Source organism: Megascapheus bottae, chromosome 2, assembly GCF_031878675.1.
Source record: "Megascapheus bottae isolate mThoBot1 chromosome 2, mThoBot2.hap1, whole genome shotgun sequence".
NCBI lineage: Eukaryota > Metazoa > Chordata > Mammalia > Rodentia > Geomyidae > Megascapheus > Megascapheus bottae.
This window is the reverse complement of record NC_143510.1, coordinates 50,090,430-50,117,711: the sequence shown is the minus strand read 5'-3', so window position 1 is coordinate 50,117,711 and position 27,282 is coordinate 50,090,430. Positions and strand designations below refer to the sequence as shown.

Here is a 27,282-nt window from a genome sequence, read left to right as displayed (position 1 = left end):
ACCCTCGGTTCCGGAAGGCGGGGCTGGGATGGGGTGGGAAAAACCCGGGGGGGGGGGGGAGAGGCCCAGCTTACACGCGCAACTGGCATCCCTCTATACTTCACCTTTATAACGATCGAAACTTGAAAATAAGTGTCCTAAGGAGGCTAGCACAGTAGTCTAATGACTTGTATCCTCAAACAACTTTTATCTTTTCTTTTGCAGGTCCTGGGGTTTGAACTCCAAGCTTGGGCACTGTCCTTGGGCGGCTCTGTGCTCAAGGCTAGCGCCTTATCACTTGAGCCATTGCGTGACTTTTTCTGAGTAGTTGATGAGAGATAATAGTCTCATGGACATTCCTGCCTGGGGTGGCATAACATTTAAAGGTCACCAGGCCTGTAATCCTAGTGTGTCAGTAGGCTGAGATCTGAGGACCAAGGTTCCAAGCCAACGTGGGCAGGAAAAGTCTGTGAGATTCCAGGGACAACGCCCAGGGGTAGGGTGATAGCCTTCAAGTCCCAATTACCGCCACTCCCACCTCAAGTGAACTCTTTCCAGTGGGAGGCAGCCATCTTGAAATGTTTTCAGATAAATTACACCAAACAAAGTTTTAGTGATAGGTCTTTATTAAATGGAAAGGAAATGTTCCATATAAAACACTGGGGAAAAATCACTTTAAAATATTTTTCTAAATATTAAGTTAAAAATTAAGTTTGTAGGTAGACAAGTCACATGGCTTCTACCAGCAATAAAACAGCATGGAGGTTCTATCTCAGGGAGACAGGCAAGCCATAGGCTATAGGTGCAGCTCCAATAAGAAACTTGAGTCGGGGAGCTTGGCGGGCCTGGTTGACATAGTGGAGAAGGGGGGCCCCTGGGCCTGCTCCAAGCCAGCCCTGGAGCAGAGCCTCAGTGTAGCGGTCAATGTCCCGGTCAGTCACATCCCAGAGATTACCTAGAAACAAGGGGCTGGAAAGAGAAAGAAATACAAAGTAAGGGCTTTATCAGGAATGCATTGGAAATATGATTATGGGTGGGGTGGGGTAGGGTATGAGGCTTGAAACAATGGGGAACTTAACTTTCTTGACCCAGAGTTCTGGGAGGAAGACAGAAGAGAGCTTAGGGTGAAAGGTTCAGGTATGTCAGGGAACTAGGGTGGGACCTGAGAGGGAAAGGATTCAGGGTTCTGATCTAGGAAAGAACCTGGGGTGGGGTCAGGAATCTTAAAGCCCTATGACAGATCTCTTCCCTGGAGCCTCACCAGCCGGCCATGATGTACTTGAGCACGATGCCAATCCCTTCTAGGTTTCCATGCACAGCCAAGGCCGCACTGCTGCAGCCAAACAGCAGGGCTACAGCCCGGCAGTTCAGCCGCAAAACCGCCTGCCCATCAAGGAAACGGGCACCAGCCCCATGTCCTGCATAGCTAAGGCAGGAGGAAGTGAGGTAAGCATTAACCTGGCAGTACCAAGCCTCTGTTTCCAGAAGCTCTCAAGGGCCAAACCAACATTGATATTACCCCTGGGATTGCCCTTCTCCCACCTCCCTTCCCCAAGCACTCACATGTATAAGTCATGTTCTGTCAGGGCTGCCTGTACTTGTTCAGGGCTTGGCACCTCCCCGACAACCCCTTTCCAGCCATCTTCACTGCAGGGAAAGGAAAGGATGAAAAAGAGGTAAATGCTTGGCAGAGATCATATGGCAAAGGGGACAGAGGGAACAGTAGACAGATTCTGGAGAAAAGACATGCTGTTCCTGCATGTTACCTCCGCCCTTTCCCATTCTTGTGACCTCAAATTCCCAACCTGCTAAAATGGGCTCGAAACTGCTGTTCTGTGCTTGACAGGTTGTTGTGAGGGTTCAGAACATAGAAGGTACTTCGTGGATCCACTCCTTGGCTTAGCACGGATGAGGCCCCAGCCTGAAGAGAGAAGACACCAGTGCTGAGGACCTTCCTTGACCACATCAGGAGGCTCAACTACTAGCAAACGATAAGCATTGCTGAGACCCTCTCCTACTTTCCCAGGGACTTTTCCCCCCTTTTTTTCAGCTTCCCTCAATTGCCACTCATCCCCAACCCCCAAGCCCCACCTCTTTGGTGATGGAGTAGCTGAGGAGGAAGCGGAAGGAAGGCAGCCGGGTGACTGGCAGTGTTCGGAGACTGGGCATGCTTTCCCAGGGCAGCTTCTGCAAGTCCTGGGCAAAAAGCACTAGGGGTTACTATTCCCATCTAGGAACATGCAGGAGTCCGAAAGGGCTGGGTGAGCTGGTACTCATTACCCTCTGCTTTAATTCTTTACCTTATCCAGCACCAAGACAAGGTGCCCACTGCTTGGTGCCACCTGGCTTTGTACACGTCCTACTGCCTCATTCAAGAGCTCCTGGGCTCGCTCTGGCTGAGCTGGGCACAGCCCATAGGCCAGGGCTTGAATGTCCTGGCTGGTGAGGGTACTGGCACTACTGAGCAAGACCTGCAGGGGATGAGCAATTAGCAGACACCATTAATTCCTGTCTTCACTCTGTTGGCTGCTAGAAAGCAGCCAGCCCAGCAGCCCCCTCTTGCATTGCTTCCTGAACTGACCTTCAGCAGAGTAGGGTCAGGATATTCCCAGCCACATCCCTGTAGTAACTCTTGTAGGCGGGAGGCCTCCTGGGCAGGGCCTGGGCCCTCACTGGAGGGGAGCAGCAGCCCCCGCCAACAGCCTAACACATGCTTTTCTAGGGATGTGATGAGATCCTGGAGTGGAGACAGAAATAAACAATTTAGAGATGGGGGGGGGGGGCTTCCAACATGTGTTTTACCAGTCAATAAAAGGCAAAAGTCTAGAATGTGTTTTCATTCCTGAGACTCTGGCAAAGCAAAGGCAATTGGCAATAAAGTTACTTATGTTGTGACAACTACCAGTACTTGAACAGTGAAAGCTAAAGCCAGGAAATTGACATTTGGGCTCAGATCCTTTTTCTTCTGGGTATGTATGCTTTTCAGTGGTGAGGATTGAACTCAGGACCTTGCATGTGGTAGGCAAGCTCTGTTCCACTGAGCTAAATCCCCAATCCCCTCTTTTTGAACTCAGGGCCTTGCCCATGCTAGACAAATACTCTACCACTGGAGATACTCTTCCAGCCCAAGCCTTTCTTTTAGTTCCTATTTAATTTTGTTGAGATGGGAGTCTTGTTAGCATACTTTGCCTAGGCTGGACTTCAACTTTGATGTTCCCTATTTATCTCCACCTCACAAATAGCTGGGAATCACAGGCATGAGCTACCACACCCAGCCAGGACTCTCATTGAAAGCCCTCCCCAATCGACACAATGTTTTATTCAGACCTCCACTTACAGAGAGGACTCAAGAGTAATTCAACAATGACATAGGTCTTTGCTGGGAAAAACCTGGTATCACCACCCTCATCATCGCTGGGGCAGGACAGAGCTGCCCTACCCTGGAAGCACAGACCTCCATCCTACGGTCCAGAGCCAGCCGCCCTGTCCACCACGTCCGCTTATCAGTACAACAGCTGTTCTCTTTCTGTTCCTTTTGGATGGCGTCAAACTCTCTCAGGAGCGAACTCAGAGGGAACTGTAGAAGACAGGTTGTAAAGTATTGACTTGCTTGGCACTCACCATTTCTGTCCCTCTAACCACAGGACGTGGGTCTCTTGACCAGTGCTTGTCCCTAGCCTGAGAACTTACCTTGTTTTGGGCAGTGGGGATCTGCATAGTGACTGGGGGGTGGTCCTTTTCCAGGCGGGTGAGCAGGAGGGTGTTGCCCACAGCTCCAGGCTGGAGTGTGGCCAGAGCCAACACACAGACAGTCACTCCTGACACACACAGGACACACCCAGAATTATGTCAGCTGTTAGCAAGCATCCCCATCCCCATCTTCTGCATGCAGTCCCTACCCATCACTCAAGATAACCCAGCACATCTTCTGATCACTAGAGTTCTGGGTGTTTCCATTTCTGCCCAAAGGGACAGGCAGTATTGTTCTTTTTTTGTTAGTCATGGGGCTTGAACTCAGGGCCTGGGCACTGTCCCTGAGCATTTTCTTTCTTTTTTTTTTGTTGGTCATGAGACTCGCACTGTGCCTGGGCGTTGTCCCTGAGCTCTTCAGCTCAAGGCTACCACCCTACCCTTGAGCCACAGCACCACTTCTACTCTTCTAGTGGTTAACTGGAGATAAGAGTGTCACAGACTTTAGTGCCCTAGCTGGCTTTGAAGAGAGATCCTCAGATCTCAGCCTCCTAAATAGCTAGGGTTACAGGCGTGAGCCACCATGCCCAGCTTCATTTTTAATATTTCAGTGGAGAAAGAGGACAGAAAGAAACTAGGAGAAGGGCCAGGTGTGAGGCCTATCCCTCAGCTCTTTTTGCTCAAGGCTAGTACTCTGCCACTTTGAGCCACAATTCCACTTCCAGTTTCCTAGTAGTTAACTGGAGATTAAGAGTCTCACAGACTTTCCTGGCAGGACTGGCTTTGAATCAATCCTCAGATCATTGCCTCCTGAGTAGCTAGGATTATAAGCATGAGCTACCAGTGCCCATTCTGTTGTTTCATTTTTGGTGTTACTAGGAATTGAACTCAGGGCCTTGTACGCAAGTGCTCTACCACTTGAGCCACCTCCTAAACCTTTTTGTTTTTCAGATAAGATTTTGAGCTAATTAACCTTGCCCGAGCTTGGTCTAGGTCTATAATCCTATCTCTGCATATCTACTGGCTAGGATACAGGCATAAGCTACCATATATGGCCAGGTAGGCAGTACTTATCTCACAGCAAAAAGTCTCAGATCAGAATTAAGGCATTTAAATCAATAATCAGAAGGGTGCACAGTGGCTTACGCCTGTAATCCTAGCTACTTAGGACAAGGATGAGATTTAGGATCAGGTCTAGGGCTTAAACTCAGGGCCTGGGCACTATCAAGGCTAGTGCTCTCTATACCACTTAAGTCACAGCACCACTTCTGTTTTTTTCTGTGTATGTGACTACCAAGGTATCGAACCCAAGGATTCGTGCATGCTAGGCAAGCATTCTTCCACTAGGCCAAACTCCCAGACCAGTAAATTAATTCTTTAAATACTTTTGCAAGTAAATATATAAGAGAAAAGAGAAACAACTAGTGCTTGCCACCCTACCACTGGGCATGAGAGCCAGGCGTTCCTGGAAACTCTCCTTCTCAGCCTGCGGAAAGCAGTCAGATCCTGAATCCCTGAAGGAAAAGAGGTGCTGGATACGGGCCAGAGGTACATCTCCAGGCCTCTCCTGGAGGCTCAGCTCCTGTAGCTCTTCTGCCAGTTCAAGGGGTCCTTGGTTCTTCTGGGTCTTTCTGTTGGCAACACAAGTAGGAGTAAGTATCCCCTGAAAGTCTGGATCCTCACTCCCTGCAATTTTCCCAGTCCAAGCCTCAGTGATGGTGAGTGCTTACCTGAGCTGTCGATGGAGGTGGATGAGCAGCTGGTGACGACAAGTGATGGAGACAGATTCAGCAACAAGAAAGGCAGTGGCATAGGGATCCCTGTGGCCCAGGCACAAGGCCAGGATGCGACAGAGGTGAGCATAAAGCCCACTGGGAGGGCAGTGACTGAGCCCGCGGAAAGCAATGCTCAGTGAGTCACAGATGGAATCCAGGGTAGAAAGACCTAGAAGGAAGACAGGACATTTGCTAAAGATGAACCTCCTATTTCCTAGTTAATGGGACTTACGAGAAGTCTCTATCTCATCTACTACACAGAAAAAGCCAACTCTGTGTATGTGTATGTTGGTACTGGGGCTTGAATTTAGGGCACAGGTACTGTACCTTGGCCTTTTACCTCAAAGCTAACTCTCTATCCTGTAAGCCATGCCTTCATTTCTGGCTTTTTTGGTGGTTAGAGATGAGAAATGACTTTTCTACCTGATCTGGCTTTGAACTGAGATCCTCAGATCTCAGCCTCCTGTGCACCTAGGATTATAGGTGTGAGCCACCAAGCCCACCCAATGATATACTTAATTTTTTTTTGCCAGTTCTAGGGCTTGAACTCAGGGCACTGTCCCTGGGCTTTCTCAAGACTAGCATTCTACAACTTTAGCCACAGTACCAATACTAAGGAATTGAACCCAGGGCTTTGTACATGCTATGCAAGCATTCTACCACTAGGCCATACTCCCAGCCCCAGTGATATACTTCTAACATGCTTCACAAGATTCCTCCAAACCCTTACACTTCTTTTTTTTTTTTCTATACTGAAGCTAGTTAAAACTCATTAGTTATCATGCCCCTCTTTTTTTCCCCCTTTTTTCTTTTTTTTTTTTTCAGGTAGGGTGTTATGTTTTTGCATTATGTCAGATTCCCCTACCTATGGCTTCTCACATAGCTAGAATCACAGGTATCCCCACTGCTTGGCTTACTGAAAAACAGTCTAATATTTTATCCAGGTAGACATAAAACTACAATCCTCCTGATCTTTATCTCCAGAATAGCTGGAATTACAGGTGACAGCCACTGTACTATATGGCCCCCAAGCCCCTTTTTACAGTGAAGGGAAATAGAAGCTAGAGTTAGGTTCCAGCCAAGTTCAGAGACTAGCAGACCAAAGTGGAGACCCAAAGGCAAAACCATAGACAGGCTAAGAAGGACATAAGGATTAGGAGGCCTACAGGGTCAATTTTCTCTGTCCACACTCACCAATAGGTACATGGGTGGAGGGGGTCTGGAGCCAAGGACTGGGGTCAATCTCTTTGTCTGGGCATGGGGTGGGCATCTCCACCTTGCTGGAATCCCGCCTCAACACCTCACATTCTCCAATGGCTGGATCAGAGGCTAGAGCTGGTACCTTCTCACCTGTGGAGAGAATGTGACTTTCAGGGTATGTCCTTCTTCCTTGTCCCCCTTGGTTCTACAAGCAGAGACTGCAAAAATAGTACCAATTCCTTCCTTTTTCCTTCCCTCCTTCCCACCTCTCTTTCTCTTTTCTTTCCTTTTTTTCTTTTGTTGGTCATGGGACTTAAACTCAGGGCCTAGGAGCTGTCCCTGAGCTCTTTTGCTCTACCGCTTGGGAGCCACAGCTCCACTTCTAGTTTTTGAGTGGTTAATTGGAGATAAGAACCTCTCACAAGGATTTTTCTCACTGGGCTGGCTTCGAACCACAGCCCTCAGATCTTAGCCTCCTGAGTAGTGAGGATCACATGTGTGAGCCTTTACTGCCTGGCCTTGCCTTGCCTCCCCTCCCCCTCCTTTTCTCTCCCCACCCTGCTACCTCTTTTGTGCCAGTATTGGAGCTTGAACTCAGGGCCTGGGCACTACTCCTTAGTTTTTTCACTCATGGTTGATGCTCTATCACTCATGGTTGATACTCTTATCACTTTAGGTACAGCTCCACTTTTTTTGTTGTTGTTGTTTTTGTGGGTCATGGGGCTTGAACTCAGCCTGGGCGCTGTCCCTGAGCTCTTCAACTCAAGATTACTGCCCACCCCTTGAACCAAGCCCCACTTTCTTTTTTTTTTTTGCCAGTCCTGGGCTTGAGTTCAGGGCCTGAGCACTGTCCTTGGACTTTCTCAAGGCTAGAGCTCTACCACTTGAGCCTCAGCACCACTTCCGGCTTTTTTCTATGTATGTGGTACCGAGGAATCGAACCTGGGTCTTCATGCATGCTAGGCAAGCACTTTAACCACTAGGCCAAACTCCCGGCCCCAAGCCCCACTTTCTAGAGGTTAACTGGAGATAAGAGTCTCAGGTCCTTTTGTGCCCAGGCTGGCTTTGAACTGTTGATCCTCCCTGAGTAGCTAGGATTACAGGCATGAGCCACCCCACCAGCTTTTTGTTTTTGGTGGTGGTTAACTGGAGAGCAAAGTCTTATATGCATTAAACTCTGATCCTCAAACTTTAGCTTTCCGAGCACCTAGGACTACAGATGAGAGCCACCAGCATCTCACTTCATTAGCTTTGGCCCCAATAACCCCTCCCCCCACCCCTTATCCATGCCATCCTACCTGAGGCTGAGTCCTCCCCATCAGAGCCTCTGAGGGTCTCAAAGCTCACATCCATCTGGTTGTCGGTGAGTTCCTCCTCAGGGATAGTCCTCATGATCTCAGGGCCCAGTCCAACCTGGCCCTGCTCTTCACAATGTCTGGATGCCACTTTCTTGGCCCTTCGACTTCTACCACTTAGGCTGACATGCTCAGGGGTACTACTTAGGGCAACCACTGAATCTATTTTCAAGTTTCTGGTCTTCCTAGCCTTGCCTCGGCCCCGGGAAGCAGTGCTCTGTCTCTTAGGTTCCTCTGAAAGCTGTGTTTCACTTGAGACAAGATCTTCCAAGTCACTGTCATCACTGAAATTCACCTAGGATCCAAGGAGAGTGGACAAGGGCTTTTTAGTAACACTTGCTGACAGCAGGTGGCGCTGTGGAGGTCCCAGCAAGGTACCACAAGTGAAGCCTCTGGGAGATGTCAGAATGTGACTAACTTATTACACAGTAGTAAAAGAAGGAAAAATAAGATGAGGAACGATTAAAAAGGGAAGCATAGTTAAAGAAGATATACTGGTTCTTCAGATAGGAGATCAGGGTTCTACTAGGCCTTGGGAAGCTATTCCACATGGAAGTGTTCTATAGAATGTTTTCTAAAAAACCCCAACACCCAAACTACCTAGCCACAGTTCCATCTCACCTTGAGGCGTGTCTGGACTCTCTGATGTACCTTGGGGGCCTGAGGAACCTCAGGCTTGCACTTTTCAGTGTAGACTTCTTCAAACACAGTGAAGGGAACACGAGGACCAGGTGGCCTGACCCGGCCTGGAGGCTTAGGTGTACTGGGTGGCCCTCCACCTGCCAAACTTTTCTGAGAGATAACATGGAGGGGTGAGGGAGCAGAGGCTACCTGCTGGCGTCCTCGTCCAGACCGTTTTTGGCTCTGAGTCTTAGAGACCTCTAAGCTTGGGGGGCTTTTTATTAATGGTGGCTGCCATCCCCAAGTGTCTGCAAAAAGTTGGGTCGGGCAGCATTTGAGGCTAGCCAGCTTTGCAAGGACCTGACTCAAAAGCAGACTGGCTCTCCAGTGCTCCAGATAATGTATCCTTGCTGTCACAAATTTCAACCCTAACTCCAGGACCTTCCCCAGGCTCTTGTTTGAAGGCTGGCTTAGGCTCTCCAGTGTCAGCTGTGTATATGCCTGAGCCAAGATCTCATCCAATAGGCTTGGGACAGAGGAAGGGAGTGCTTTGTGCTTCAAGGAAGCTTGGAGAGCTTGAGTAAAGCGCTTGGTGGCTGCAGGGCAACGCTTCAGCACAACTTGGAGCAGATCCACACCCTGGGCCTCATGGCCCATGGCCAGATTCACCCTGGCAGTGACCAACACCCAGCGCAGACAGACTGCAGAGAGGACCGGGCTGGCACACAGAGAGCAGTCACAGGTAGGGGAATGGGACAGGAAGCCAGGGCTGAGTGGGGGCTTGGATTTCAGAACTGGGGAGGAGTTTGTAGAAGGTGCAATAGGGCCAGGCTCTTTGGTCACAGTAGCCACCAGCTCTAGATCAAGGCCTCTTAGGAAGGGCTCTTCTTCTAGGACCTCTGGGATAGAGGAGGCCTGGGCCTGTAGCTTCCTCTTCTGCAGGTGGACCTTCTTTACAGACTCTGGGTGCTGGGCCACCCCACCAAACACTAGAGAGAGGAACAAAAATTACCAAACAGAGAAACTGTATCAGGTACTTCTTGGGTGACTTCAGGAACTAACTCCTTAATGTACATGTTATTTAGAAATTATTCATATATATTATTGTGGCAACATACTATCATAGCAGTGCAGGCTTTTTTTTTTTACTAGCCCTGGGGCTTAAACTCAGGAGCTGGGTGCTGTCCCTGAGCCTCTCTGTGATCAAGGCTAGTGCTCTACCGCTTGAGCCACAGTACTTCTCGCCTTTTCTGTTTATGTGGTACTGCGGAATCAAACCCAGAGCTTCATGCATGATAGGCAAACACTTTACCACTATACCACCAAGCCACATTCTGAGGCCCCATTTTTGGGGGGGGAGGGGGGATCAGGAACCAGTGGCTCATGCCTGTAATCCTAGCTACTCAGGAGGCTGAGATCTAAGGACTATTCTGAAGCCAGCCCAAGCAGGAGAAAGCCTACTAGCTCTGGCTAGCCTAGCCTATGACTCTGGCTCCAAATCTTGAATTTCTCAACTTCATTTTACAATGAACAAAATCTCTCCTCCCATATAACTACACAGGTGTTTTTTTTTTGTTGTTTTTTTTTTTCCCCAGTCCTGAGGCTGGATCTCAGGGACTGGGCATTGTTTTTGGACACTTTTTGCTCAAGGCTAGCATTCTGCCACTTGTGCCACAGCACTACTTCTGGCCTTTTCTGTGTATGTGGTACTGAGGAATCAAACCCAGGGCTTCATGCATGCTTGGCAAGCACTCTACCACAAGACCACATTCTCAGCTCTACACAGGGTTTTGCAAAGGCAAAACACTGTGCACTAAATACAATGTTTTATAATTAGCCCTCCTGAAGACAATGCATCTGTGTGATCCAGTACTGTATCTACTAGCTACATGTGGCCATCGAACTTGTAAAATGTGGTGAGAGTGATTGAGGACCTGACTTTTACATTTTATTTAAGTTTAGCCAGGTGCTAGTAGCTCATACCTATAAATCTAGCTCCTCAGGAGCCTGAGATCTGAGGATTAGGGTTTGAAGCCAGATGGGGCAGAAATGTCCATGAAACTCTTATCTCCAATTAACCAACGAAAAGTTGAAAGTAGACATGTGGCTCAAGTGGTAGAATGCCAATCTTCAGTGAAAAACCAACCAAGAGCAAGAGGCACTGAGTTCAAGCCCCAGTATCAGCATAAAAATAGAGGCCAGGAGCATGGCCCAGTGGTAGAGTGCTTGCCTAGCATGTACAAAGTCCTGGTTCAATTCCTTGGTACCACATACATGGAAAAAGCTGGGAATTGGTGCTGTGACTCAAGTGTTAAGAGTGCTAGACTTGAGAAAACCCAAGTGCCCATGAATGGCAAAATAATAATAATAATAATAATAATTAATTTAAAGGTTTTCTTAAAAGGCCAAAATGTACTAGCCAGTACTGAAAACTATACCTAGAGAGACAAGATCTCTGGAGGAGAGACATCAGTGGATATTTTAATGGGTTTTACATAGGACCAAACGCTAGTCAGTCTCTGATAGCTAGCTAACTTGCTTGCTTGCTTGCTTTATTTATTTATTTATTTATTTATTTTGGAGACAAGAGTCTTGTGGGGACTTTACTGCCTAGGCTGGCTTTGAACCACAATCCTCAGATCTCAGCTGGAGTATGTAGGATTATAGGACTGAGCCACCAGCACCCAGCTGTCCCTGAACTTTAGTGCTCAAAGCTAGCATTCTATCACAGCTCTACTTCTGGCTCTTTTGGGGGTTAACTGGACATAAGAGTCTCATAGAAGCTGGGAACCAGTGGCTCAAGCCTGTAATCCTAGCCACTCAGGAGACTGAGATCTGAGGGTTCCAGGCTGACAAGGAAAGTCCATGAGACTCTTATTTTTAATCAACCACTAGAAAATCAAAAGTGGCATTGTAGCTTAAAGTGCTAGAGTACTGGCCTTGAGTGAAAAAGCTCACAAACAGTACCCAGGCCCTTTGTTCGAGCCTGAAAACCAACAACAAAAAAGTATCATAGACTTTTGTGCTGGGGCTGGCTTCCAATCTCAATCCTCAGATCTTACTTAGCTTTAGGGTTACAGTAGTGAGCCACTGGTGCTCAGCTCAGTCTCTGATTTGAAAGGGAACCAGATCTTTACATATGGAGGTATGTGGTAACATATGTGCCACTCTCTCCTCTGCTTTGGGCAGGAGATATGACTGCTTACCTGTGCAAGACTCAAGTAGGAACAGAACCTGTTGCAGGTCTGACTGACAGAGGTCAATGTCACTGCGGACCAGCTCTAGCTCCCCCTTCAGCACAAGGAAGACGGCACACCTTGTTGGAAAGAGGTGAGAATCAGTAGAATCTTTTGTTTTCCTGGAATCTCTTCTTGCCCCTTTCCTAAGCAGAGTCATTGCCATCTTTCCCTGCCCACATAAAAGGCCTTCTTCATTCCCTAAAGCTACTTGAGGAAAACTACCTATACTACCCTCTCATTTCAACTCATCCTTGTGCAGGATTTCCCAACAGCATTCCACAAATAAGTAATTCAAGCCAGACACCAGTGGCTCATGCCAGCAATCCTAGCTACTCAGGAGGCTGAGATCTAAGGATGGCAGTTCAAAGCCAGCCCGGGCACAAAAGTCTTTAGACTCTTATCACCAATTAACACCAGAAAACCAGAAGTGATGTTTTGGCTTAAAATGCTGGAGCACAAGCCTTGAACAAAAAGAATTCAGGGACAGTGCCCTGACCCTGAGCTCAAGCAATATGAATGACTCCCCCAAAAAAGAATCCTACAGGAGGCAGTGGGGAGAGGGAAATGGGGACAAAAACATGAGAAAGGGTATCAATGTGTGAGAAGTAATGTACCTACTACCTGATGAATATAACTGTAACCTTCTATACATTATCCTGACCAAAAAAAAATCCCACAGGCAAACTCAGAGAAAGGTGGTACTCTTAACTAGATGTCCTTTGCCAATGTATCAGACATATCTTTTTATTTTGGGTCGGGCTTGAACTCTGGGCCTGGGCACTGTCCCTGAGTTCTTCAGCTCAAGGCTACAGCCCTACCCCTGAGCCATAGCACCACTTCTCTTGTTTTCTATTGATTAAATGGAGATAAGAGTCTCACATTCTTTAGTGCCCTGGATGGCTTTGAATGGTGATCCTCAGATCTTAGCTTCTTGAGCAGTTAGGATTATAGGCATGAGCTACCACGCCCAGCTACCAGACATATCTTGAAGAACAAGCAGAGCCCAGAAGTAAGTGGAAGTATCTAACTCTGATTAGACTCAGCATGTCCCTCATACTTAGCTATAAACACCTCTCCCACCAACCCAAGACATGGCTTCTATTTTCTGGAATATTTGGGGAACCCAACGTCAAAAGTGCATCACATCTGGGGACAGAACAGGCAGGCATCGACTCCACCCTTTACTCACTGGGATGGTATTTGCAACTTTGTTGTAAGTTTCAGGGCCTCTAAGCAAAAGGCCTTGGCTTCGCTCACACACCCAAGCTGGCCCAAGCGGCAGACCAGCTTCTCTGAGCAGCTCAGCACCTCTGTAAGAACTTGCCATTTTTGTACCAGGTTTTCACCTATAGCGAAGACAAAGTCAAAGACTTCATCAGACACTGACCGATTCTCTGGAAAGAAAAACTGCAAGCCCCATGTTCTAGCCTATCTACCCCCACCCCCCGACTGCCCCCCCCCCAGGCCTAATCCTCTTCAAACATACCATAATCCAGAAAGGGTGCCTCCACAGCTGTTTTCTGGACTGAAAGTACATCACTGCCCATCAGCAGGAGGATGATGCTTCGGAGGAGCTTGTGGGAGTCTATGAGAGCCGTCTCAGGGGTTTGCCAACCTGGAATTGGGAGCAGAAATAGGATGATGATGTTGCAGCTAGCATTCCCACCATCCTCAACTATTAAGATAGCAAATGCAAAGCATGCTGCCACTCTTTCTATACCAGGGACAGACAAAGCTAGTCACTTGCAGAACATCTTCCCTCTGAGATGCATTGGGATCCCAGAATTCCTTTCAGTCTAGTATTCAAAGCAGCCAACAGTAAATGGACTGAAGGCTGCAGGTAAAGTGAAATCTACTTGCTACTGCAGGCCTACTCTGTGCAGTTCTAAATGAACTGCAACAACAGCAAGGACAAGAGTGGAAGAGCTGACAGCAGACAAACCATGCCCATCATTATCAAAGAATGGCCTCTGCTTTCACCTTGAGTTTGGAGTTGCTCCCGCAGGGTGTTTGATAGACAGTTTGCTGAGAGGCTAAGGTAGGCAGCCAGCAGTTGTAGGGCCTGGACACGCAGTAAGTACCAAGCCTTGGATGATTTCTGAAGGGCAGGATTCCGAAGGACAGTCAGCAATAGAGAGATACCCTCAGACACCTGGCAAAACAAAGCGACACAGGAGAGCAGTCAGGTAAATATCTCAGAGTTTGAGATGCCCGTGGAGATTGTTTGCTTTGTTTGTTTGTACCAGTCGTGGGGCTTGAGCTCAGTGTCTGGGTGATGTCCCTGAGCTTTTGTGCTCAAGGCTAGTGTTCTACCACTTGAGTCACAGCTCTACTTTTGGCAGACTTTCCTGACTGGGCTGGCTTCAAACAGATCCTCAGATCTCAGCCTCCTGAGTAGCTAGTATAGTAGGCATGAACCACTGGTGCCTGGCTAAGCTACTAATTTTTTTTGTTTATTCTTGACAGTAGTAGAGTTAGAACTCAGGACTTCACACTTACTAGATAGGTACTATATCACTTGAGCCACATCTTCAGCCTCCAATCTACTTCTTTTCTTTTCTTTCTTTCTTTTTTTTGGCCAGTCCTGGGGCTTGAACTCAGGGCCTGGGCACTGTCCTTGAGCTTCTCAAGGCTAGTGCTCTATCTCTTGAGCCACAGTACCACTTCCAGCTTTTACTATGTATATGGCAACCAAGGAATCAAATCCAGGTCTTCATGCATGGTAGGCAAGCACTCTACCTCTAGTCCACACTCCTGACCCATGACTCTTATCCATAATTACCAAAAAGCTAGAAATGGAACTGGGGCTTAAAGTGGTAGATGACTGCCTTTATGCACAAAAAGCTCAAGAACATGGGCTGTGAGTTTGGTCTAGTGGTAGAGTGCTTCCCAGTATGCACAAAGACCCAGGTTTGATTCCTTGGTACCACATACATAGAAAAAGCTGGAAATGGAGCTGTGGCTCAAGTGGTAGAATTCTAGCCTTGAGAAAGCCCAAGGACAGTGCTCAAGCCCTGAGTTCAAGCCCAAGGATTGGCAAAAAAAATTTTTTTTTGCATATCCAATGCAATATTTGCATACCCAATGCTATGGACATGGTATTAGAAATATAAACATAACTACACAGACATAAAAACCTATGACTCAATAGACATAATGTTTTATTTCATAAATTAATATGTATCTATGATACACAAGCCTTTAGCCTAATTTTTATTATGTTCTAAAAACTAAGTGCCAGTGATTGTATATAGATTCCCTTCTTGAATACTCATTTGTTAAACATATCATTTGAAGTATGATGTAAAAAATCAATGTCAATAAATTCTTTAATAAAAAAAAATCCTACTAAAATGCTTAAGAATAGCCGCTAAGTCCTGAGTTCAAGCTCTACAACTGAAAAAATAAATAGGACAGGTGTGTAGGTCAGTAGTACAGTACTTGGCTAGCATGCTGAGAGGCCTTGGTTTCAATTCCAAGGCCATAAAAGAAAAGACCAAGACATGTGAAAGGGTATCAATGTATGTGAATTAATGCACCTTCTATCTGGCAAATATCATGTAACCCTTTTACTAATTACAATAAAAAAAAACAAAAAAAAACAAAAAAAAAAGAAAAATTTAAAAAGCTGTGAAAGGAGCTGGGGGGAGCTCAGCCCTATAATCCTAGCTACTCAGGAGACTGAGATCTGAGGATTGTCATTCAAAGCCAGCCAGGAAAGGAAATTCTTAGAGACTTTCATCTCCAATTAATCACCAGAAAAGTGAAAGTGGTACTGTGTCTCAAGTGGTAGAGCGTTAGCCTTGAACTGAAGAGCTCAGGAACAGGGCCCAGGCCCAGAGTTCAAGCCCCACAATCAGCCAAAAAAAAAAAAAAAAAAGATGACAATATCAAAAACAGAACACAACAAAAAATACCTCTTTACCTGAATTATATATCTGTAACCTGTCTGTACATCACCTTTATAATGATGATTTAGAAAAAATTTTAAAAGGTGGGAAATACCTGTTGGTGCATCCAGTAGAGATGACTCTGAAGTAGATCACAAGTCAGGGAAAGGAGTGGGTACAGGTCAGCGGTGTGGTCGAGAAGCTTCAGTCTTGATTTTGCCTCTTCCAGGTATAACTAAGAAAGCAGTCAGAGTGTGTAAGCAGGCTAGTTAGGAAAGACAACCAGACTCTTCAAATTAAGATAGAGTAAATCATTTCCATCAACATGATAGACATTCTGCTGAACAAATGGCCAAGTACATGTTGAATGATTTCAAATATGACCTATTCACTGACTAGCATGATTCATTTAACATTCATTCTAGAAAGAAAGCTGGCTCAGAGGAAGCAGAATCTTTCACCCAATGGCTCAAAAGGAGTTCCCAGTCATATTGATCCTCTCTGTGAAGCATTGCAGTCCAGGGAAAGCCACCACCTGAGTTTGTCTTGGGGGATGTGGGAACAGGTCTCAAACCACAAGGCCCCTGCAGTCCACAGGCCTGGACAGCTGATACTCACCTGGGCATAGGTGGGGCAGCCAAGGCTCAGGAGGAGTTGGGTGAGGTGGCAGGAGGTGCTTGCTGCTTTTGTGTGGTCCTCCAGCCTCTCAGCAACAATCTGAAGAAGCAGCAGAGCCTCCAAAGCCTGCAAGGGCTACAAGGCCAGAAGCAGCAAGCTGACTCATTTCTGCATCCATCTTGCAAACCTCTACTCCACCTGCCATCCCCAGACCTCTGGGACCTTGAACTGTGGTCTCAACTACGGCATTTATAGAATATAAGCCATCAGCTATCTTCAGGGAGTCTGCAAAAACATCCTGTCTACTCTGCTTTAAAGATCATAGAAATCAAGATTCAGAGATTACTATGCACCAGGTATGAAGCCATAAGCTTTATCTTTTTTTGTTGGGGGGACAGGGGGAAAGTGGTCATGGGGCTTGAGCCTGGGCCTGGGCACTCACTGTGCTTAAGCTCTTTAGCTCAAGGCTAATGCCCTACCCACAGCCCCACTTCCCATTTTCTAGAGGTTAATTAGAGGTAAGCGTGTCAGGTTCTTTTGTCTCGGTTCTTTGAACCACAGTCCTCAGATCTCAGCTTGCTGAGTAGCTAGAATTATAGTTGTTAGCCATGGTGCATAGCTTCATTTTATTTTCATAACTCTAATCCCAGTTGTATTTTGTGGGGTGGTTTTTTTTTTGCTAGTTGTGGGCTTGAGCTCAGGGCTTGAGCACTGTCCTTGGACTTTCTCAAGGCTAGAGCTCTACCACTTGAGCCTCAGCACCACTTCCAGCTTTTTTTAAATGTATGTGGCACTGAGGAATGAAACCTGGGTCTTCATGCATGCTAGGCAAGCACTCTATCACTAGGCCAAATCCCCGGCCCTAATCTAGTTTTATAGAAGAGGAAACTAAGGCTCCATAGTTGCTTGTCTAACCTCATGTAACATTCATGTAAATAGAAAAAGCTTTAATCTACGGCTAAGACAGCTTCCTATTGTTCTTGAGATGACCCAAAGGTTTTATGTACATTTTTTGGAGGTGAGAGCTGGCTTCCTTTTTCTTATCTGGGAGTGGATCCCAGATACTCATGCATGCTAGCTAGGCAAGCACTCTATCACTGATATATATCCTCAGCCTTTTTCTTTTTTGTGTGTTTGTAGTGGTCCTCGGGTTTGGACTCAAGGCTATAACTCTACCACGTGGGCCACAACTCTACATATGGCTTTCTTGGTAGTTAATCAGATATGAGTCTCACAGATTTTCCTGTCTGGGCTGGCTTCAAACCTTAACCTTCAGATCTTCTCCTAAATTGGATTATAGGTAGGAGCCACTGGTGTCTACCTCAGCCTTCTCTCGATTTTAATTTTGAGAGAGGAGGATCACAAGCTTCAGGTCAGCCTTGGCAGCTTAATGAGACCATGTGAGAAGTATACTGTCATTCCTAGCGGAACCCAGGTTCTTAACGCTTGGGTTCTGTGGCTTCTCCGCAGATTCACAGGCTAAGAACAAGGGAGCTGTTTTGGGTTGCATTGCTGTATGGACTTTTTTTTTTTTTTTTTTTGCTGTATGGACTTCTATCAGCGCCCTGCCCTGTTACCTTTGCCACCAGCTGATAGAGGGCCACCAGGATCTGGAGAGATACTGCTGTCTGCTGGAGAGATCGAACAGCTGGAGATGGCCCCTTTGTAAGCACCTCCTTCCAAAGGGCCAGGGCTTGGTCCAGGCATTTGGACTGAGCTGGAAAGAAGAAAATAACCATTCTCTTGGGGAAGCTGAGATCTGAGGATCACAGTTCAAAGCCAGTCTGAGCAGGAAAGACTGTGAGATTCCAAATAATCAACAAAAAGCAGAAGTGGAACTGTGGCTCAAGTGCTAGAGAGCTAGGCCTGAGCAAAAAAATGCTGAGGGATAGCTGGTCATGGAGGCTCACACCTGTAAGCCTAGCTACTCAGAAGATCTGAGTAGCTACTGAGATCTGAGGTTCAAAAGCCTGCTTGGGCACTACAAAGCTAGTGTGAAACTCTTATCTCCAATTAATCACCAGAAAACCAGAAATGCTGTGACTCAAGTGTTAGGGCAGTAGTCTAGAGTTGAATCGCTGAGGGACAATGCTCAGGCCCAGAGTTCATGTCCCACATCTGATGACAAAAAAAAAAAAGTTGAGAAACAGTGCCTAGTCCCCGAGTTCAATGTTCAAGCTCCAGCACTGGCTCCAAATAGAAGAGAAAAAAACAAAAAAAAAAAAAAAAAAAACAAAAGTGACTACTCTCCCGCTCTTCATATGGGCCATCTGGAAATGCACCACCTTTTTGTGCTGTCCCTGAGCTCTTCAGCTTGAGGCTACCACCCTACCCTTGAGCCAAGCCCCACTTCCCATTTTTAGAGGTTAATTGGAGATAAGAGTCCAGGTCATAGCCGAGGGAGGTTGAGGGAGGTTGCTCTCACCTATAATCCTAGCTACTCAGGAGGCTAAGATCTGAAGATCAAGGTTCAAAGCCAGCCCAAGCACAAAGGCCAAGTTCAAACCCTATGACTTATAGATGCACCACTTTCTGTATAACATCTTTTGCCAGACTCTCTATCTCCCTCCATGCCCCCATCTCCCTACCTAATGTAAGCTTCTCACTTAACAGTGATCTTTGGTCTGCCCTTGAGAAGCCAAAGATGCCCATGCTACATGTATTGTCCTTACCTGCATCTGCAGCCAAGTTGCAAGCAATGTTACTGTATAAGAAACGATCTTCCTGGAGTTTATCTTCATAGTTCAGGTCATTGACTTCAAATTCTTCCAAGTTACTAGGGGCTTGGGCTCTCTGATCCCGTTTGATACCCTGGATGGGGAAATGAAGGTAAAAATTAAGGCTAGTAATCAGCTTAGTAGTGCCAGCCCAGTGATAACGAGTGCTGCAACCACCCAATTCTGCTCAACTGCACTACTTACTTCTCGCATTTTGGCTTCCAGGGTACAGATGTAGAGCCATAGCAAGGCCTGGGCTTTATCATCCAGAAGCTGATCCTGGGCCTGAGCCTCAGGGTGCACAGACTCCAGAAGCTGCAAGGCTTCCTGGATAGCATCGAGGGCAGAACTGCAGGAAGAGGTGCAGGTAGGTGAGGCTCACTCTAAGTATCAGGCTTGGAGCTGTGGGAGGGAATTATCACAAGGCAGCTAATCTAATTTGAATTAGTTCCATGGTCTCAAAATGAAATGGGCTCTCTGCAACATAAAGCTAAGGCAAGAAGCCAGGTACTGGTGGCTCAAGCCTTTAATCCTACTCAGGAGGCTGAGATCTGAGAATCAGGGTTCAAAGCCAGCCTGGGCAGGAAAATTCATGAGACTTATTTTTTTGCCCATCCTGGGGCTTGAACTCAGTCTGGACATTGTCCTTGGGCTTTCTCAAATGCTAGAGCTAGGCCTGAGCAAAAAAAGAAAGCTGATGGACAGTGCCTAGTCCTCTACCACTTGAGCAACAAGCACAACTTTTCTCTTTTTCCATGTATGTAGTGCCAAAGAATTGAACTCAGGGCTTCATGTATGCTAGACGAGCACTTTAGGCTCTAGCTCTCTCTGCGTTCTAGAAGATTCTTATTCCAATTAACCACAAGAAAACAAGAAGTTGAATTATGGCTCAAAGTGATAACGCCTTAGCCTTGAGCAAAAAAGCCTAGGGGACAGTGCCCAGGCCCCGCCCCGTATCCCCGCCCCCTCCCAAAAAAAAAGGAAGAAAAGAAAAAGATTAAGGCCAGGAGAAAGCGTGGCTTCCCCTGGTACTTCCTCCTCACCAATCAGCCTGCTGGGAAAAGTCATGGTAGCAGAGCACTTGAGCCAATTCCACCAAGTGAGTGGCTCGTGCCCATGCTCCAGCTGGTGTCTCCTCAGAGCTCAGCTCCAGCAGGTCACAGATGACGTTGAAGCGTTCCTGTCCAGTGTCAGCCCTCACGGCCTTGTAGGCCTGCAACTCCTCTTTCAGCAGGAAAGCCAGTGTCTCCGCGTCCCAGTCACGAAGGCTGTCTCGGAGAGTCCTGAGAGAGGAAAGTTCATCAGCAGGGTAGAGCCTAGGAAGATGGAAGTGTCTGCCCGGGAACAGGAAGCCCCACCCCTGGCTTAAGTGTTCACTAGTTTCTAGTTGTAACTTAATCTGAGTGAAAATGTCTCATGGCTGTAATCCTAGCAACTTAGGAGGCTGAGATCTAAGGATCAAAGTTCATAGCCCGCTGGGGCAGAAGTCTGAGAAACTATCTCCAATTAATCAGCGAAAAAGCTTCCAGCTGGGCTGGGGAGTTTGGCCTAGTGATTCAATTCCTTGGTACTACATACACAGAAAAAAGCCAGAAGTGGTACTGTGGCTTAAGTGATAAGAGTTCTAACCTTGAGGAAAGCTTAAAGATAGTGCTCAGGCCCTGAGTTCAAGCCCCAGGACTGGCAAAAAATAAAAATAACGCTTCCAGCTTTTTCCAGAATTAAAACAGTAAAAGTCAGACCCTGAGTTCAAATCCCAGTATCACTAAACCACTAGACAAATGAAGTCTAAATCAGATCACATTGCTCCTATTTAATACAATGCAGCAGGTTCCCCTAGAGATGATATCCAAACTCGTATTGGTAGCATGTAAGGCCCTATGTGGCCCTGCCTCTGCCCACCTTGACCACCCAACTTTCTGTGACTCTCCATGCTACATCCCCATCCCACTACCTTCCAACACACTGCCTTTCTCAAACATGCTCCCACCTTGGAGTCTCTCTATTCACTATTTCCTCCATAAGGAATTCTCTCCCCTGAGACCTTTAAGTGGTGGCTTCCTCCACATCAGCAGGTTCAGCTCATTCATCTCTTCTTCATAAAGCACTTCCTCTGGGGCACCAGTGGCCCAGGCCCATAATCCCAGCTACTATCGGGAAGCTGAGATCTGAGGATCAAGGTTTGGAACCAGCCCAGAACAGGAAAGTCCTTAAGATGCTTTATTTCCAATTAACCACCAGAAAACTGGAATTAGAGGGGTAGCCCAAAGTGGTAGAGTACTAGAGCCTTAGGGTGATAAAGCTCAGGGCAGCTCCTAGGCTCTAAGTTCGAACCCCACGACAAGCACCAAAAAAACCCCCAAAAAAGCAAAAACAGACTTAATTTATCTACCTAAAATTGCTTCCTCTTCTAGCTGAACTCACTGTTTATCTTCAAAACCATATATGAACTGGTCTTGTTTTTTTCTATCTCCTCAAGAATACAAATGGCACAAAAGCAAGAACATTGCCTGTCACCACTCTACCCCCAAAATCTACAGTGGGGTTAAGGTGGCTGGCACATGGTAGGCACTCATTGAAAAGCTTGTTTAGAAATTATTGCCTCTCTCACATGTAAGGATGGAGGAGCATGGCCACTGAGTATAACAAGTCACCCTATCCCCAGGGCTACCAAGGTCATCTTCCTCCCCACCAACTCACTTTAACTGTAGCTCTTTGTTTCCAGTCCTGGCAGCATCCATCTTGACTCGAACCCAGAAAGTGACAGGCTCAGCCATGTATTCAGGGCTACAGGACTTCAGGATGGTCAGCCATAAGGTTACCATCTTGCAGCCCTGGGCTTGCTTACCCAATTTCTTCAAACTCTCCACATATAGCCGGAAATACCTGTGCAACTAACCAGAGAGGGAAAAGGCCAAGGTAGAAAAGGAAGGAGTTGGTGAGCATGAACAATAGAAGTGGGAGGGTGCATGTGCCATCACTTCTTTTCCTTCCTTCTCTCTCCCCTAGCCAACCATTTATCAAATTAAAATTAACTTATGCCTGACTACTCATCCTTCTCCCTTGGATTCTGTTTGACACAGTAATGTCAGAGCAATTGGACTGTCATCTGATTGTCAGGACTCTGTAAATCCTTTAGCACCTCATCACCTCTACCATCCAATAAAGCCTGTGTTTCATTCCCAGGTATTCTTCCTTAAGACACTATTCTCACTCTGGTTATGTAAAAGACCATCTTAGGGAGTGCTTTTTAAAATATATGCAGATTTTTGGACTCCAGTACTAGACAAACTGGTGCAATTAACTGGAGGCAGGTGCACTCAGGTGCTTTTAAAGTGTAGCTAGGTAGGTTTTGGACCATTAGCTAAAGATAAAAGGTCAATCTGAAGGCAAAAAAAAAAAAGGAGGCGTATCCACTGATGTCAACATGCAGCTCCTAACCCCTATCCAGCCCAAGGCAGGCTCATAGCCAGGTCCTTCTACATGACTCCAGCCTCCTATCACAGAACCTCCCCCGTGCCCTTCCACTCCCTCCTACCTTCTCATAAGGTACCCCAGGATGAGTTTCTGGCTTTATCAAGCCCAGGTACTGACAGAGTGGCTCAGAGATGGTACAGGCCTCAGCATATAGCTTGTGACTATAAAAGCTGTAGGCCAAGTTACTGGTGTAAGAGGCTGCAAGGGAGAGAAAAAAGACAACTGACCACAGGCAGAGCTCCCAATGCCTATTCTGCTGGAGAAGGAATACAGAATAACTCAACTAAAGGGTGCGGGGGGGGGGGGGGGGTAGGGGAAGGGAGGAGGTTTGTCAGCTCAACAGCTGCCATATCAAAGCATTTATCAGAACATTCCAGGTCATCACGAGGATTGAGACAGGGCAGTTCTCTTGTTTGGCTCCAAGTCAGTCTCTGTTCTCCATTCTGGGAAGGCACACCCCACATCACCACAGAGTAAGTGATCACTGCCACAGCGGTCAGAACCTCACTTGTCTAAAGAGTTATGTCCCCTTAAGAACTGTGCATTTGAGCCCCTGGGTACTAACCAGACATCCCTAGGTAGTTGGTCAGCTCTTGGCCTGACAGATTCTTTAAGGCTTCCAGCATCCAGACAACTACAGCTTTGCAACTCTCCACTAGCTGGACCAAGTCAGCCAAACCAGCTACCTGAAAGAATGATAAGGGTTTGGAGTTGAGCACTCTACACCCCAAGAAAAAAATAATGCCAAAGATCTCTGAAGGAGCAACCCTAGACCTTGGTTCATGTCACTTATTCCCAGATAGTACCTGATTGCCTTGGGCAAAATCATAAACAATCCCAGCATAGATGTGAAGACTCTGAAAGTGCATCTGTAGTAAAGACTGCTGCTGCTTGACTGAGTCCTCAGAGACCTAAGGAGGAAGGGGAAGGCTTGGTTGGAGGAGCAGAGAAATAGCAAACTGATTATTTCCAGAGTCCTAGAGAGCTAGTTGTCCAAGAAAGAAGGGACCACTGGAAGATACCACTATTTTTTTTTTTTTTTTTTTTGCCAGTCCTGGGCTTGGGCTCAGGGCCTGAACACTGTCCCTGGATTTTCTCAAGGCTAGGGCTCTACCACTTGAGCCACACCACCACTTCTGGCTTTTTGCTATGTATGTGGTACCAAGGAATTGAACCCAGGTCTTCGTGCATGCTAGACATGCACTCTACCACTAGGCCAAACTCCCAGCCCGATACCACTATTTTCTAAGGAAAGATAAAGCTGTTTGCTAGTCCGGAGACGAGCTTACCAAGGAAAAGCAAAGGTTAAGGACTAAGACTTTTTTTTTTTTTTTTTTGGCGGGGGGAGGTCATGAGCCTGGGTGCTGTCCCTAAGCTCTTCAGCTCAAGGCTACCACCCTACCCCTAGGCCTGGGAGTTGTCTCGGGCTCTACAGCTCAAGGCTACCAACCTACCCTTGAGCCAAGCCCTGGTTTTCCAGATGTTAATTGGAGATAAGTCTCAGGTCCTTTTGTGCCTGGGCTGGCTTTGAACCTTGATCCTCAGATCTCAGCCTCCTGAATAGCTAGGATTACAGGCATGAGCCACTGCAACCAGCAGGATTAAGATTTTACCAAAGATTATAGGCTGGTAGTGAGTTCACAGACCCACATCCCTACCCTATCCCTAGGTCCTTAACTCACATCATCATTACCCCGCAGCTTCTTCAGAAGGGAAGTGTATCCTCCAAGAAAAGTAAAGAGACTCAGAACAGCATCTGGTTTATAGTGCCTCTTGTTGCTTCGCTCCAGGCCTGAAAGGAGGAACTGGCAGCTATCATACAATGCCCTAAGAGGGCATGACAACTCCTCCAAACTGTTGTTCAAAATAGCTGATGCCTTGGTCAGAAGTTGGGCCACTGCTTGGGATCCTTCCTCCCCAGTTTGTAGCAGCTCAACCCCTAAATGGCATAGCTTGAGGCTTGGGACTAGATTGGTGTTCCTTAGGTAATCATGAGCCTTCTCTCCTGCTTTAGTGGCCTTGTCAAAGTGACAGTTCCAGCAGAGTCGACGGCAGTATTCCAAGGTGAGCTCCAAGAGGCAGAGAGCCCTCTGGGGAGAAAGAGAACCATGAGACTTATCTTCCTCCTTCACTAAAACTCTGATCACATGTCTGGAAAGCAACTCATATAGAAAATCGGCATCTGCTTCATCTAGACCATGTCCGCTGGTATCAAATAGCTGATGAGCAGCTACCACTCTACAGGCTGTTGGAGAGGCAAAGTGAGGAATTTCACAAGGAGTACTTTCATCCTCCAAGAGTACTAGAAAGCTCACAGCCTTCATCCTAGCTGAGAATGCAGCTTGCCTCTCCAACAGTGCTTCCGCTCCCTTCCAAAGTAGGCAAAAGCTACCCCGGGTTATTGTCACATAGTCCTGGGAGGCAGCTTGCTGAGAACATTGCACCAGGCAGACATGAAGGGGCTGGGCAAGGTGTAGCATGGACTCTGGACTTCCCTGAGAAGCGACATTCCGTAGTAAGATGAAGAGGATGCGTTCCAGATAGAGGGAAGGGCGTTGGGGAGTGAAAAGCAAGTAGCCATCACAGGCCAGCCTTGCCAGCTCCACCAGGCTCTCCAGGTGCTTAGGACAAGCTAGCTTGGATGTCAACTGCTGGTTGCAAGCCCTTAGGATAGCATCACAAGTGTGTCTTCTTTCAGAATCCAATCGGCTGTTGGGAAAATCAGCTGCAGGCTTCGACAGGAACTCCTATGAAGAAAGAAAAATGAATGGCACTAGAAAAGAAAAAATAAAGAGGCAGGAAAAAACACTAGGGATGGTATTGCTTAGGAAGGGGTCCCCTGCTTACCCCCTTCTTTAAATGAAAGCAAAGCACAAATAAAACAGCTGAGCTTCGAAAGCCAGGTGTGTCTTGAGCCCATAGTTTCTCACCTTCAAGTCAGACAGTAATGCTTCAGTCTCCTTCTGACTGCTTAGTAGAGTCCCAAAGTCAACTCCTTTGAAATTCCTCATGGCGCAGAGCCTGGAAAAAGGAAATAGATTATAGAAAATAGACTTTAAAATGGGGCTAACTAGTAAAAAGGGAGTTTTTTGTTTTTTTTTGCCAGTCCTGGGCTTGAGCTCAGAGCCTGAGCACTGTCCTTGGACTTTCTCAAGGCTAGAGCTCTACCACTTGAGCCTCAGCACCACTTCCAGCTTTTTTCTATGTATGTGGTACCAAGGAATCGAACCCGGGTCTTCGGGCATGCTAGGCAAGCACTTTAACCACTAGGCCAAACTCCCGGCCCTAAAAAGGGAGTTTTAAGGAGGAAAAGAAAAAAAAAAATCCCACTAGAAATACTATTAAGGGAAGAAAAAAACCATCGAGATGCCAGGTTCCTGTTATAATCTGAGGCTTCAGCGTCTCTCCCTTCCTCAGCCTCGCTACACCTCCACCCAGACCAAAAGGCCTCTGCCGAGCTCCTGGCGCCCACCTGGACCGCCCAGACTCCGGATTCCCTCCACACACACCGACCCCGACCCTCCCCCAAGTCGGCGATAGGAACCCCTTTCACCTCGGAGGGAAGCACACGCTCCCGCGGCCCACCCGGCCTTACAGCTCCAAGCGCCCAACTCCGTCCCGGCCCAGGATTATTAACACCAGCTTAACTACTCCGCCAGGATCCGAAAAGTAATATTCGTTTTCCGCGCCAGCCCCTCCTTTCAAATGTCGCCAGCGTCCAATCAGCGAGAGTGCGTGACGCGGGAGAGCCGCGCGGGTCGCTGGGAGTTGTAGTTTACCAACTGAGTTGCTCGTCACGTGACGGAAGAGTCGGCGGAGGTAAGACTGAGGCCTCTGGGGGGCGCGGTTTTCTCCCCCTCCCCCCCCTCAGATTCCTCAGTCCCAGGTTGCTTGGTGGCTAACAGTAAATCCAGTCCCTGCCTTCCCCCCCCCCCCCCAAGTCCTGGGGCATGAACTCAGGACCTGAGCGCTGTTCTTGGGTTTTCTTTCTTTTTTTTTTTTTTGGCCAGTCCTGGGCTTGAGCTCAGGGCCTGAGCACTGTCCTTGGACTTTCTCAAGGCTAGAGCTCTACCACTTGAGCCTCAGCACCACTTCCAGCTTTTTTCTATGTATGTGGTACCGAGGAATCGAACCCAGGTCTTCATGCATGCTAGGCAAGCACTTTAACCACTAGGCCAAACTCCCGGCCCTCGGATTTTCTCAAGGCTAATACTCAACCACTTGAAACACAGCACCACTTCTGGCTTTTTCTCTGTATGTGGTACCAAGGAATCGAACCTAGGACTTTGTGATTGCTAGGCAAGCACTCTACTACTAGGTTACCCGGCCATGCCATCTTTTGTATCTCCTGAGCTCAAAGTAGCATTTGAAATGTCAAGAGATTTGAATTAGAGCACCGGGTGTGGTGGCTCACGCCTGTAATCCTAGCTACAGGAGGCTGAGATCTGAGGATCAGGGTTCAAAGCCAGCCCAGGCACAAAAGGACCTGAGACTCTTATCTTCAATTAGCTTCTAGAAAATGAGAAGTGGGGCTTGGCCCAAGGGTAGGGTGGTTAGCCTTGAGCTGAAATGCCCAGGCCAAATTTAAGCCCCAAATTCCACCAAAAACAACAACAACAAAAAAGCCCAGACATTAAAGTCTGTGATAGGGCAGTAGCCTTAAACTGAAGAGCTCAAGGACAGCACTCAGGCCCAGAGTGCAAGCCCCACAACCAACCACA

At 47.2% G+C, this 27,282-nt stretch overlaps 1 protein-coding gene and 1 long non-coding RNA gene across 2 annotated transcripts; one reads left to right on the top strand and one right to left on the bottom strand.

Annotated features, from left to right (window-relative positions):
* Positions 1 to 66: 66 nt before the first annotated feature.
* On the top strand, positions 67 to 2,095 carry LOC150066909 (uncharacterized). Its single transcript, XR_016533807.1, has 4 exons — positions 67 to 169; positions 1,072 to 1,116; positions 1,285 to 1,425; positions 1,826 to 2,095. It is a non-coding gene; the product is annotated as an uncharacterized LOC150066909 (long non-coding RNA).
* On the bottom strand, positions 594 to 26,266 carry Espl1 (extra spindle pole bodies like 1, separase). The gene is made up of 32 exons (XM_090326404.1): positions 26,115 to 26,266; positions 25,492 to 25,582; positions 24,255 to 25,308; positions 23,696 to 23,697; positions 23,368 to 23,472; positions 23,127 to 23,247; positions 22,623 to 22,759; positions 21,785 to 21,978; positions 20,128 to 20,367; positions 19,289 to 19,433; positions 19,040 to 19,178; positions 17,945 to 18,084; positions 16,368 to 16,502; positions 15,865 to 15,984; positions 13,840 to 14,011; positions 13,346 to 13,474; positions 13,049 to 13,205; positions 11,827 to 11,936; positions 8,621 to 9,609; positions 7,943 to 8,294; positions 6,639 to 6,794; positions 5,400 to 5,613; positions 5,110 to 5,300; positions 3,670 to 3,797; positions 3,434 to 3,556; positions 2,561 to 2,716; positions 2,280 to 2,450; positions 2,071 to 2,175; positions 1,785 to 1,900; positions 1,543 to 1,626; positions 1,241 to 1,405; positions 594 to 948 (listed from the first exon to the last, which is right to left on the bottom strand). Exons 2-32 carry the CDS (start codon positions 25,570 to 25,572, stop codon positions 747 to 749), a joined length of 6,333 nt encoding a protein of 2,110 aa, XP_090182530.1. The 5' UTR covers positions 25,573 to 25,582; positions 26,115 to 26,266; the 3' UTR covers positions 594 to 746.
* Positions 26,267 to 27,282: the final 1,016 nt, after the last annotated feature.